The 14,185-nt window shown below is 47.4% G+C and overlaps 3 protein-coding genes across 4 annotated transcripts in view; 1 reads left to right on the forward strand and 2 right to left on the reverse strand.

Moving 5' to 3' along the window:
* The window catches only part of LOC115118359 (butyrophilin-like protein 10), an 804,641-nt gene that overhangs the window by 116,623 nt on the left and 673,833 nt on the right, over positions 1 to 14,185 (reverse strand). The gene's annotated exons all lie outside the window — the stretch shown is intronic.
* LOC135574205 (low affinity immunoglobulin gamma Fc region receptor III-A-like) overlaps positions 1 to 14,185 on the reverse strand; it is a 181,485-nt gene that overhangs the window by 28,439 nt on the left and 138,861 nt on the right. The gene's annotated exons all lie outside the window — the stretch shown is intronic.
* Positions 1 to 14,185, forward strand: part of LOC135574212 (Fc receptor-like protein 5) — a 260,943-nt gene that overhangs the window by 14,346 nt on the left and 232,412 nt on the right. For both annotated transcript variants that reach the window (XM_065025143.1, XM_065025142.1), the window contains exons 2-3: positions 9,067 to 9,327; positions 9,800 to 10,042. In XM_065025143.1, the coding sequence (XP_064881215.1) occupies positions 9,067 to 9,327; positions 9,800 to 10,042 (504 nt within the window). The remainder of the gene's footprint in view (positions 1 to 9,066; positions 9,328 to 9,799; positions 10,043 to 14,185) is intronic.

Raw genomic sequence — 14,185 nt, forward strand, 5'->3', positions numbered from 1 at the left:
ACCCTACCCACCCTACACCAACCATACCTACCCTACAGCAACCCTACCTACCTTCCCTAACGGCCCACCTACCCTACCCTCCCCAACCTACCCTACACCACCCCACCTAACCACACCTACCCTACCCTAACCCTACCCACCCTGCCACTAATCCTACCTACACTACACTAACCCTACCTTCCTACACCAACCCTACCTACCCTATACCAACCCTAGTCTAACCCTACCTACCCTACACTAACCCTACCTACTCTACACTAACCCTACTTACCCTACACTAACCCTACCTACCCTACACTAACCCTACTTACCCTACACTAACCCTACCTACCCTACACTAACCCTACCTACCCTACACTAAACCTACCTACCCTACACTACACTAACCATACCTACCCTACACTATCCCTACCTTCGCTACACTAACCTAACCTACACTAACCCTACCTTCCCTATACTAACCCTACCTACTCTCCACTAACCCTAACGGCCCTACACTATCCCTACCTTCCCTGTACTAACCCTACCTATCCCTACCTACCCTACACTAACCCTACATACCCTACACTAATCCTACCTACACTACACTAACCCTACCTTCCCTACACTAACCCTACCTACCCTATACTAACCCTAGACTAACCCTACCTACCCCTACACTAACCCTACCTACCATGCACTAACCCTACCTACCCTACACTAACCCTACCTACCCTCACTAACCCTACCTACCCCTACACTAAACCTACCTACCCAACCCTAACCCTAACCCCTACACTATCCCTACCTACCCTGTACTAACCCTACCTACCCCTACCTACCCCTACACTAACCCTACATACCCTACACTAATCCCACCTACACTACACTAACCCTACCTTCCATACACTAACCCTACCTACCCTATACTAACTCCTAGACTAACCCTACCTACCCTACACTAACCCTACCTACCATGCACTAACCTACCCTACCCTACACTAACCCTACCTAACCCACACTAACCCCTACCTACCCTACACTAAACCTACCTACTCTCCACTAACCCTAACGGCCCTACACCTACCCTACCTACCCTGTACTAACCCTACCTACCCCTACCTACCCTACACCAAACCTACCTAACCTCCCACTAACCCTACATACCCCTCCACTAATCCTACCTACACTACACTAACCCTACCTTCCCTACACCAACCCTACCTACCCTATACTAACCCTACCTACCCTACCTACCCCCAACACCTACCCTACCTACCCTACACCTACCCTACCTACCCTCACTAACCCTACACTAACCCTACCTACCCTACCCTAACCCTAGACCTACCCTACCTACCTCTACACTAACCCCACACTAACCCTACCTACCCCTACCTAACTACACTAACCCTACCTACCCTACCCTAACCCTACCTACCCTACCTACCCCTACCTACCTACACTAACCCTACCTACCCTACACTAACCATACCCTACCCAACCCTACCTACCCTACCCTAACCTATCTACCCTACCTACCCTACCTACCCCTACCTAACCCTATCTACCCTACCTACCCCTACCTACCCCTACACTAACCCTATCTACCCTACCCTAACCCTACCTCCCAACAAACCCTACATACCCTACACTAACCCTACCCTCCCCTACACTAACCCTATCTACCCTCCCAACCTGAACCCTACCTACCCCTACACTAACCCTACCTACCCCTACCCTACCCTATCTACCCTACCTACCCCCTACCTACCCTACACTACCCTACCTACACCTTCACTAAACCTACCTACCCCTACCTACCCCTACACTAACCCTATCTACCCCACACCAACCCTATCTACCCCTACACTAACCCTACCTACCCTACACCTAACCCTACCTACCCTACCTAACCCTACCTACCCTAACCCTACCTACCCCTACACTAACCCTACCCTACCTACCTAACCCTACCTACCCTACACTAAACCTACCTACCCCTACCTAACCCTACCTACCATACACTAACCCTACCTACCCTACACTAACCCTATCTACCCCTACACTACCCCGACATTAACCCTACCTACCTAACCTACCTAACCCTACCTAGCCCTACCCTACCCTACCTACCCTACACTAACCCTACCTACCCCTATACCCTACCCTACCTACCCCTACACTGACCCTACCTACCCCCTACACTAACCTACCTACCCATACACTAACCCTACATACCCTACATAAACCCTACCTACCCCTACATTAACCCTACCTAGCCCTACACTAACCCTACCTACCCTACACTAACCCTACCTACCCCTACACTAACCCTACCTACTCTACACTAACCCTACCTACCCCTACAAAACCCTACCTACCCTACACTAACCCTACCTACCATAAACTAACCCTACCTACCCTACACTAACCCTACCTACCCTACACTAAACCTACCTACCCTACACTAACCCTACCTACCTCTACACTAACCCTACCTACCATGCACTAACCCTACCTACCCTACACTAACCCTACCTACCCTACACTAACCCTACCTACCCTACACTAAACCTACCTACTCTCCACTAACCCTAACGGCCCTACACTATCCCTACCTACCCTGTACTAACCCTACCTACCCCTACATACCCTACACCAAACCTACCTAACCTACATTAACCCTACATACCCTACACTAATCCTACCTACACTACACTAACCCTACCTTCCCTACACTAACCCTACCTACCCTATACTAACCCTAGACTAACCCTACCTACCCCTGCACTAACCCTACCTACCATACACTAACCCTACCTACCCTACACTAACCCTACACTAACCCTACCTATCCTACCCTAACCCTAGACTAACCCTACCTACCTCTACACTAACCCTACACTAACCCTACCTACCCCTACCTAACTACACTAACCCTACCTACCATACACTAACCCCACCTACCCTACACTAACCCTACCTACCCCTACACTAACCCTACCTACCCCTACACTAACCCTATCTACCCTACCTACCCCTACCTACCCCTACTCTAACCCTACCTACCCTACACTAATCCTACCTACCCCTACACTAACCCTATCTACCCCTACCTAACCCTACCTACCCTACACTAAACCTACCTACCCCTACCTAACCCTACCTACCATACACTAACCCTACCTACCCTACACTAACCCTATCTACATTTACATTTACATTTAAGTCATTTAGCAGACGCTCTTATCCAGAGCGACTTACAAATTGGTGCTTTCACCTTATGACATCCAGTGGAACAGCCACTTTACAATAGTGCATCTAGGTCTTTAAGGGGGAGGGAGGGGGAGAAGGATTACTTTATCCTATCCTAGGTATTCCTTAAAGAGGTGGGGTTTCAGGTGTCTCCGGAAGGTGGTGATTGACTCCGCTGTCCTGGCGTCGTGAGGGAGTTTGTTCCACCATTGGGGGCCAGAGCAGCGAACAGTTTTGACTGGGCTGAGCGGGAACTGTACTTCCTCAGTGGTAGGAGGCGAGCAGGCCAGAGGTGGATGAACGCAGTGCCCTTGTTTGGGTGTAGGGCCTGATCAGAGCCTGAGGTACTGAGGTGCCGTTCCCCTCAGCTCCGTAGGCAAGCACCATGGTCTTGTAGCGGATGCGAGCCTCAACTGGAAGCCAGTGGAGAGAGCGGAGGAGCGGGGTGACGTGGAGAGAACTTGGGAAGGTTGAACACCAGACGGGCTGCGGCGTTCTGGATGAGTTGTAGGGGTTTAATGGCACAGGCAGGGAGCCCAGCCAACAGCGAGTTGCAGTAATCCAGACGGGAGATGACAAGTGCCTGGATTAGGACCTGCGCCGCTTCCTGTGTGAGGCAGGGTCGTACTCTGCGGATGTTGTAGAGCATGAACCTACAGGAACGGGCCACCGCCTTGATGTTATTTGAGAACGACAGGGTGTTGTCCAGGATCACGCCAAGGTTCTTAGTGCTCTGGGACGAGAGGACACAATGGAGTTCTCAACCGTGATGGCGAGATCATGGAACGGGCAGTCCTTCCCCGGGAGGAAGAGCAGCTCCGTCTTGCCGAGGTTCAGCTTGAGGTGATGATCCGTCATCCACACTGATATGTCTGCCAGACATGCAGAGATGCGATTCGCCACCTGGTCGTCAGAAGGGGGAAAGGAGAAGATTAATTGTGTGTCGTCTGCATAGCAATGATAGGAGAGACCATGTGAGGTTATGACAGAGCCAAGTGACTTGGTGTATAGCGAGAATAGGAGAGGGCCTAGAACAGAGCCCTGGGGGACACCAGTGGTGAGAGCACGTGGTGAGGAGACGGATTCTCGCCACGCCACCTGGTAGGAGCGACCTGTCAGGTAGGGACGCAATCCAAGCGTGGGCCGCGCCGAGATGCCCAACTCGGAGAGGGTGGAGAGGAGGATCTGATGGTTCACAGTATCGAAGGCAGCCGATAGGTCTAGAAGGATGAGAGCAGAGGAGAGAGAGTTAGCTTAGCAGTGCGGAGCGCCTCCGTGATACAGAGAAGAGCAGTCTCAGTTGAATGACTAGTCTTGAAACCTGACTGATTTGGATCAAGAAGGTCATTCTGAGAGAGATAGCGGAGAGCTGGCCAAGGACGGCACGTTCAAGAGTTTTGGAGAGAAAAGAAAGAAGGGATACTGGTCTGTAGTTGTTGACATCGGAGGGATCGAGTGTAGGTTTTTCAGAAGGGGTGCAACTCTCGCCTCTTGAAGACAGGAGGGACGTAGCCAGCGGTCAGGGATGAGTTGATGAGCGAGGTGAGGTAAGGGAGAAGGTCACTGGAGATGGTCTGGAGAAGAGAGGAGGATAGGGTCAAGCGGGCAGGTTGTTACGGCCGGCCGTCACAAGACGCGAGATGTCATCTGGAGAGAGGGGAGAAAGAGGTCAGAGCACAGGGTAGGGCAGTGTGAGCAGAATCAGCGGTGTCGTTTGACTTAGCAAACGAGGATCGGATGTCGTCGACCTTCTTTTCAAAATGGTTGACAAGTCATCTGCAGAGAGGGAGGAGGGGAGGGGGAGGAGGATTCAAGAGGGAGGAGAAGGTGGCAAAGAGCTTCCTAGGGTTAGAGGCAGATGCTTGGAATTTAGAGTGGTAGAAAGTGGCTTTAGCAGCAGAGACAGAGGAGGAAAATGTAGAGAGGAGGGAGTGAAAGGATGCCAGGTCCGCAGGGAGGCGAGTTTTCCTCCATTTCCGCTCGGCTGCCCGGAGCGCTGTTCTCTACCCCTACACTAACCCTACATTAACCCTACCTACCCTACATTAACCCTACCTAGCCCTACACTAACCCTACCTACCCTACACTAACCCTACCTACCCCTACACTAACCCTACCTACCCCTACACTGACCCTACCTACCCTACACTAACCTTACCTACCCATACACTAACCCTACATACCCTACATAAACCCTACCTACCCTACATTAACCCTACCTAGCCCTACACTAACCCTACCTACCCTACACTAACCCTACCTACCCCTACACTAACCCTACCTACCCTACACTAACCCTACCTACCCCTACACTAACCCTACCTACCCTACACTAACCCTACCTACCTCTACGCTAACCCTACCTACCCCTACACTAACCCTACCTACCCTACACTAACCCTACCTACCTCTACACTAACCCTACCTACCATGCACTAACCCTACCTACCCTACACTAACCCTACCTACCCTACACTAACCCTACCTACCCTACACTAAACCTACCTACTCTCCACTAACCCTAACGGCCCTACACTATCCCTACCTACCCTGTACTAACCCTACCTACCCCTACCTAACCTACACCAAACCTACCTAACCTACACTAACCCTACATACCCTACACTAATCCTACCTACACTACACTAACCCTACCTTCCCTACACTAACCCTACCTACCCTATACTAACCCTAGACTAACCCTACCTACCCCTGCACTAACCCTACCTACCATACACTAACCCTACCTACCCTACACTAACCCTACACTAACCCTACCTACCCTACCCTAACCCTAGACTAACCCTACCTACCTCTACACTAACCCTACACTAACCCTACCTACCCCTACCTAACTACACTAACCCTACCTACCATACACTAACCCCACCTACCCTACACTAACCCTACCTACCCCTACACTAACCCTACCTACCCCTACACTAACCCTATCTACCCTACCTACCCTACCTACCCCTACTCTAACCCTACCTACCCTACACTAATCCTACCTACCCCTACACTAACCCTATCTACCCCTACCTAACCCTACCTACCCTACACTAAACCTACCTACCCCTACCTAACCCTACCTACCCTACACTAACCCTATCTACCCCTACATTAACCCTACCTACCCCTACACTAACCCTACATTAACCCTACCTACCCTACATTAACCCTACCTAGCCCTACACTAACCCTACCTACCCTACACTAACCCTACCTACCCCTATACTAACCCTACCTACCCCTACACTGACCCTACCTACCCTACACTAACCTTACCTACCCATACACTAACCCTACATACCCTACATTAACCCTACCTACCCTACATTAACCCTACCTAGCCCTACACTAACCCTACCTACCCTACACTATCCCTACCTACCCTACACTAACCCTGCCTACCCCTACACTAAACCTACCTACTCTCCACTAACCCTAACGGCCCTACACTAACCCTACCTACCCTATACTAACCCTAGACTAACCCTACCTACCCCTACACTAACCCTACCTACCATACACTAACCCTACCTACCCTACACTAACCCTACACTAACCCTACCTACCCTACCCTAACCCTAGACTAACCCTACCTACCCCTACCTACCCTACACCAAACCTACCTAACCTACACTAACCCTACATACCCTACACTAATCCTGCCTGCACTGCACTAACCCTACCTACCCCTACACTAACCCTACCTACCATACACCCCCCTACCTACCCTACACTAACCCTACACTAACCCTACCTGACCCTGGACCCTAACCCTAGACTAACCCTACCTACCCCTACCTAACTACACTAACCTACCTGCCATACACTAACCCCACCTGCCCCTACACTAACCCTACCTACCCCTACACTAACCCTACACTAACCCTACCTACCCCTACCTAACTACACTAACCCTACCTACCATACACTAACCCCACCTACCCTACACTAACCCTACCTACCCCTACCTACCCCTACTCTAACCCTACCTACCCTACACTAATCCTACCCTGCCCCTACACTGGCCCTATCTACCCCTACCTAACCCTGCCTACCCTACACTAAACCTACCTACCCCCTACCTAACCCTACCTAACATACACTAACCCTACCTACCCTACACTAACCCTATCTACTCCTACACTAACCCTACCTACCCCTACACTAACCCTACATTAACCCTACCTACCCTACATTAACAATACCTAGCCCTACACTAACCCTACCTACCCTACACTAACCCTACCTACCCCTATACTAACCCTACCTACCCCTACACTGACCCTACCTACCCTACACTAACCTTACCTACCCATACACTAACCCTACATACCCTACATTAACCCTACCTACCCTACATTAACCCTACCTAGCCCTACACTAACCCTACCTACCCTACACTAACCCTACCTACCCCTACACTAACCCTACCTACCCCTACACTAACCCTACCTACCCTACACTAACCCTACCTACCTCTACGCTAACCCTACCTACCCCTACACTAACCCTACCTACCCTACACTAACCCTACCTACCTCTACACTAACCCTACCTACCCCTACACTAACCCTACCTACCCTACACTAACCCTACCTACCCTACACTAACCCTACCTACCTCTACACTAACCCTACCTACCCCTACACTAACCCTACCTACCCTACACTAACCCTACCTACCCTACACTAACCCTACCTACCCTACACTAACCCTACCTACCCTACACTAACCCTATCTACCCTACACTAACCCTACCTACCCTACACTAACCCTACCTACCCTACACTAACCCTACCTACCCTACACTAACCCTACCTACCCTACACTAACCCTTTTAGAATATAAAGCCTTGTCTCCAGATCTCAGGATAGTATCCTCCCCTCATCACCAGGTTAAACAGCTAGAGAATAGCCTCTCTGCTGTGTTTCAGCATCTCTGTTAGAATATAAAGCCTTGCCTCAGGATAGTATCCTCCCCTCATCACCAGGTTAAACACCTAGAGAATAGCCTCTCTCTGCTGTGTTTCAGTATCTCTGTTAGAATATAAAGCCTTGTCTCAGGATAGTATCCTCCCCTCATCACCAGGTTAAACAGCTAGAGAATAGCCTCTCTGCTGTGTTTCAGCATCTCTGTTAGAATATAAAGCCTTGTCTCAGGATAGTATCCTCCCCTCATCACCAGGTTAAACAGCTAGAGAATAGCCTCACTGCTATGTTTCAGCATCTCTGTTAGAATATAAAGCCTTGTCTCAGGATAGTATCCTCCCCTCGTCACCAGGTTAAACAGCTAGAGAATAGCCTCTCCCTGATGTGTTTCAGTATCTCTGTTAGAATATAAAGCCTTGTCTCAGGATAGTATCCTCCCCTCATCACCAGGTTAAACAGCTAGAGAATAGCCTCTCTGCTGTGTTTCAGTATCTCTGTTAGAATATAAAGCCTTGTCTCCAGATCTCAGGATAGTATCCTCCCCTCATCACCAGGTTAAACAGCTAGAGAATAGCCTTGTCTCAGGATACCCTACACTAACCTTTTAGAATATAAAGCCTTGTCTCAGGATAGTATCCTCCCCTCATCACCAGGTTAAACAGCTAGAGAATAGCTTCTCTGCTGTGTTTCAGTATCTCTGTTCCAATACAGGCTTTACTGCTCTTGAGGGCCTATATTTAATAATTCTCTCTCTCTCTCTCTCTCTCTCTCTCTCTCTCTATTCTCTCTCTCTCTCTCTCTCTCTCTCTCCCCCTCTCTCTCTCTCTCTCTGTCTCGCTCCGTCTCTCTCTCTCTCTCTATTCTCTCTCTCTCTATCACTCTCCTCCAGCCTGTCTGAGTATCAGTCCTGACAGATCTCAGTTTTTTAAATTAGAGTCTGTCTCTCTGAGCTGTGAGGTTCAGGGGAACTCAACTGGATGGAGAGTGGTGAGGAACACAGAGAGTGGGAACCTTTCAGAGTGTAATACTGACTGGGGAAAACTAAAAGGGCCTTCATGCAACGTGTCACTAATACCATCAGACAGTGGAGTGTACTGGTGTGAGTCTGGGTCTGGAGAACACAGCAATGTTGTCAACATCACAGTACATGGTATGTCCACAAACACCATCTACTAACATTATAGTGTTTAGTGGTTCATCTGGTTTCAGATAGCTGATGTTATGTTTATATATGATGTTTATATATTATATACAGCTGGAGCTGTGATCCTGGAGAGACCTGTTTATATATTATATACAGCTGGAGCTGTGATCCTGGAGAGACCTGTTTATATATTATATACAGCTGGAACTGTGATCCTGGAGAGACCTGTTTATATATGATGTTTATATATTATATACAGCTGGAGCTGTGATCCTGGAGAGACCTGTTTATATATGATGTTTATATATTATATACAGCTGGAGCTGTGATCCTGGAGAGACCTGTTTATATATTATATACAGCTGGAGCTATGATCCTGGAGAGTCCTGTTTATATATGATGTTTATATATTATATACAGCTGGAGCTGTGACCCTGGAGAGACCTGTTTATATATGATGTTTATATATTATATACAGCTGGAGCTGTGATCCTGGAGAGCCCTGCCCTTCCTGTGACTGAGGGAGATTCTGTGACTCTGCGCTGCAGATATCAGGGAACTCCCTCTGACCTCACAGCTGTTTTCTACAAAGATGGATCCCTCATCAGGAATGAGACTACAGGAGAGATGACCATCCCTGCAGTATCCAAGTCAGATGAAGGACTCTACAAGTGTACCAGCTCGAAAGGAGAATCACCAGAGAGCTGGATGACTGTGACAGGTGAGAATATGAGAAACCTTGACATTCAGATTATCTGGTTCTTCTTTACACTGTTAAGAGGTGCTGAAACCTGCATTATAAACTGGGTGGTTCTTCTTTACACTGTTAAGAGGTGCTGAAACCTGCATTGTAAACTGGGTGGTTCTTCTTTACACTGTTAAGAGGTGCTGAAACCTGCATTATAAACTGGGTGGTTCTTCTTTACACGGTTAAGAGGTGCTGAAACCTGCATTATAAACTGGGGGGTTCTTCTTTACACTGTTAAGAGGTGCTGAAACCTGCATTATAAACTGGGCGGTTCTTCTTGACACTGTTAAGAGGTGCTGAAACCTGCATTATAAACTGGGTGGTTCTTCTTTACACTGTTAAGAGGTGCTGAAACCTGCATTATAAACTGGGTGGTTCTTCTTTACACTGTTAAGAGGTGCTGAAACCTGCATTATAAACTGGGTGGTTCTTTACACTGTTAAGAGGTGCTGAAACCTGCATTATAAACTGGGTGGTTCTTTACACTGTTAAGAGGTGCTGAAACCTGCATTATAAACTGGGTGGTTCTTTACACTGTTAAGAGGTGCTGAAACCTGCATTATAAACTGGGTGGTTCTTTACACTGTTAAGAGGTGCTGAAACCTGCATTATAAACTGGGTGGTTCTTTACACTGTTAAGAGGTGCTGAAACCTGCATTATAAACTGGGCGGTTCTTCTTTACACTGTTAAGAGGTGCTGAAACCTGCATTATAAACTGGGTGGTTCTTCTTTACACTGTTAAGAGGTGCTGAAACCTGCATTATAAACTGGGTGGTTCTTCTTTACACTGTTAAGAGGTGCTGAAACCTGCATTATAAAATGGGTGGTTCTTTACACTGTTAAGAGGTGCTGAAACCTGCATTATAAACTGGGTGGTTCTTCTTTACACTGTTAAGAGGTGCTGAAACCTGCATTATAAACTGGGTGGTTCTTCTTTACACTGTTAAGAGGTGCTGAAACCTGCATTATAAACTGGGTGGTTCTTCTTTACACTGTTAAGAGGTGCTGAAACCTGCATTATAAAATGGGTGGTTCTTTACACTGTTAAGAGGTGCTGAAACCTGCATTATAAACTGGGTGGTTCTTTACACTGTTAAGAGGTGCTGAAACCTGCATTATAAACTGGGTGGTTCTTCTTTACACTGTTAAGAGGTGCTGAAACCTGCATTATAAACTGGGTGGTTCTTCTCTACACTGTTAAGAGGTGCTGAAACCTGCATTATAAACTGGGTGGTTCTTCTTTACACTGTTAAGAGGTGCTGAAACCTGCATTATAAACTGGGTGGTTCTTCTTTACACTGTTAAGAGGTGCTGAAACCTGCATTATAAACTGGGTGGTTCTTCTTTACACTGTTAAGAGGTGCTGAAACCTGCATTATAAACTGGGTGGTTCTTTACACTGTTAAGAGGTGCTGAAACCTGCATTATAAACTGGGTGGTTCTTCTTTACACTGTTAAGAGGTGCTGAAACCTGCATTATAAACTGGGTGGTTCTTTACACTGTTAAGAGGTGCTGAAACCTGCATTATAAACTGGGTGGTTCTTCTTTACACTGTTAAGAGGTGCTGAAACCTGCAATATAAACTGGGTGGTTCTTCTCTACACTGTTAAGAGGTGCTGAAACCTGCATTATAAAATGGGTGGTTCTTCTTTAAAATGGCATTATAAACTGGGTGGTTCTTCTTTACACTGTTAAGAGGTGCTGAAACCTGCATTATAAACTGGGTGGTTCTTCTTTACACTGTTAAGAGGTGCTGAAACCTGCATTATAAACTGGGTGGTTCTTCTTTACACTGTTAAGAGGTGCTGAAACCTGCATTATAAACTGGGTGGTTCTTCTTTACACTGTTAAGAGGTGCTGAAACCTGCATTATAAACTGGTGGTTCTTCTTTACACTGTTAAGAGGTGCTGAAACCTGCATTATAAACTGGGTGGTTCTTCTTTACACTGTTAAGAGGTGCTGAAACCTGCATTATAAACTGGGTGGTTCTTCTCTACACTGTTAAGAGGTGCTGAAACCTGCATTATAAACTGGGTGGTTCTTCTTTACACTGTTAAGAGGTGCTGAAACCTGCATTATAAACTGGGTGGTTCTTCTTTACACTGTTAAGAGGTGCTGAAACCTGCATTATAAACTGGGTGGTTCTTCTTTACACTGTTAAGAGGTGCTGAAACCTGCATTATAAAATGGGTGGTTCTTCTTTACACTGTTAAGAGGTGCTGAAACCTGCATTATAAACTGGGTGGTTCTTCTCTACACTGTTAAGAGGTGCTGAAACCTGCATTATAAACTGGGTGGTTCTTCTTTACACTGTTAAGAGGTGCTGAAACCTGCATTATAAACTGGGTGGTTCTTCTCTACACTGTTAAGAGGTGCTGAAACCTGCATTATAAACTGGGGGGTTCTTCTTTACACTGTTAAGAGGTGCTGAAACCTGCATTATAAACTGGGTGGTTCCAGGTTCATCGTGAGTGAGACATTAAATTCATAATAGTTCTTATCTCTGATTGATCAATAGAAGTCATTCATACTCTAAGATCAGATCACAGTTTTTAACTATTTACTGTGTTGTGTCCTCTGGTGTTTTTCAAGCTACCCCCCCACCCACCCCATCCTTCTCTCCTCCCACCTCTCTCCTCTCCTCCCCGCTCCTCCTCTCTCTGTCTCTGGGTTGGTGGCTGCTCTCTCCATCATTCTACTGGTCCTGTTCTGCAAGAGGAACAAAGATGACAAAACATGTATTTTTAATTTTTATCAAATTAAATGTTATTAGTCACATGATGATTCAAATAACATTGAATTACAGTGAAACCAACAGTTTCAACAAAATACAGATAAGAATAAGAGATAAAAGTAACAATTAAAGAGCAAAATAAGGGGTACTGGTACAGAGTCAATGTGGAGGCTATATACAGGGTATTACGGTACAGAGTCAATGTGGAGACTATATACAGGGGGTACCAGTACAGAGTCAATGTGGAGGCTATATACAGGGTATTACGGTACAGAGTCAATGTGGAGACTATATACAGGGGGTACCAGTACAGAGTCAATGTGGAGGCTATATACAGGGTATTACGGTACAGAGTCAATGTGGAGGCTATATACAGGGTATTACGGTACAGAGTCAATGTGGAGGCTATTTACAGGGGGTACTGGTACAGAGTCAATGTGGAGGCTATATACAGGGGGTACTGGTACAGAGTCAATGTGGAGGCTATATACAGGGTATTACGGTACAGAGTCAATGTGGAGGCTATTTACAGGGGGTACTGGTACAGAGTCAATGTGGAGGCTATATACAGGGGGTACCAGTACAGAGTCAATGTGGAGGCTATATACAGGGGGTACCAGTACAGAGTCAATGTGGAGGCTTTATACAGGGGGTACCGGTACAGAGTCAATGTGGAGGCTTTATACAGGGGGTACCGGTACAGAGTCAATGTGGAGGCTATTTACAGGGGGTACTGGTACAGAGTCAATGTGGAGGCTATATACAGGGGTTACTGGTACAGAGTTGACAGAGTCAATGTGGAGGCTATATACAGGGTACCGGTACAGAGTCAATTTGCAGGGGCACCAGTTAGTTGAGGTAATATGTACATGTAGGTAGAGTAAAGTGACTATGCATAGATAATAACAGAGTAGCAGCGTAGAAGAGGGGTGGGGGGGGGAATGCAAATAGTCTGGGTAGCCATTTGATTCAATGTTCAGGTCTCTTATGATTTGGGAGTAGAAGCTGTTTAGAAGCCTCTTGGACCTAGACTTGGTGCTCCGGTACCGCTTGCCATGAGGTAGCAGAGAGTCTATGACTAGGGTGGCTAGAGTCTTTGACAATTTTTAGGGCCTTCCTCTGACACCGCCTGAATGGCAGGAAGCTTGGCCCCAGTGATGTACTGACCCTCTGTAGTGCCTTGCGGTCAGATGCCGAGCAGTTGCCATACCAGGCAGTGATGCAACCAGTCAGGATGCTCTCGCTGCAGAACCTTTTGAGGATCTGATTTCCCATGCCAAATCTTTTCAGTCACCTGAGTGGGAATAGGTTTTGTCGTGCCCTCTTCATGACTGTCTTGGTGTGTTTGGACCATGATAGTTTGTTGGTGATGTGGACAG

This window comes from Oncorhynchus nerka, linkage group LG12 (assembly GCF_034236695.1).
Source record: "Oncorhynchus nerka isolate Pitt River linkage group LG12, Oner_Uvic_2.0, whole genome shotgun sequence".
NCBI classification, from domain to species: domain Eukaryota; kingdom Metazoa; phylum Chordata; class Actinopteri; order Salmoniformes; family Salmonidae; genus Oncorhynchus; species Oncorhynchus nerka.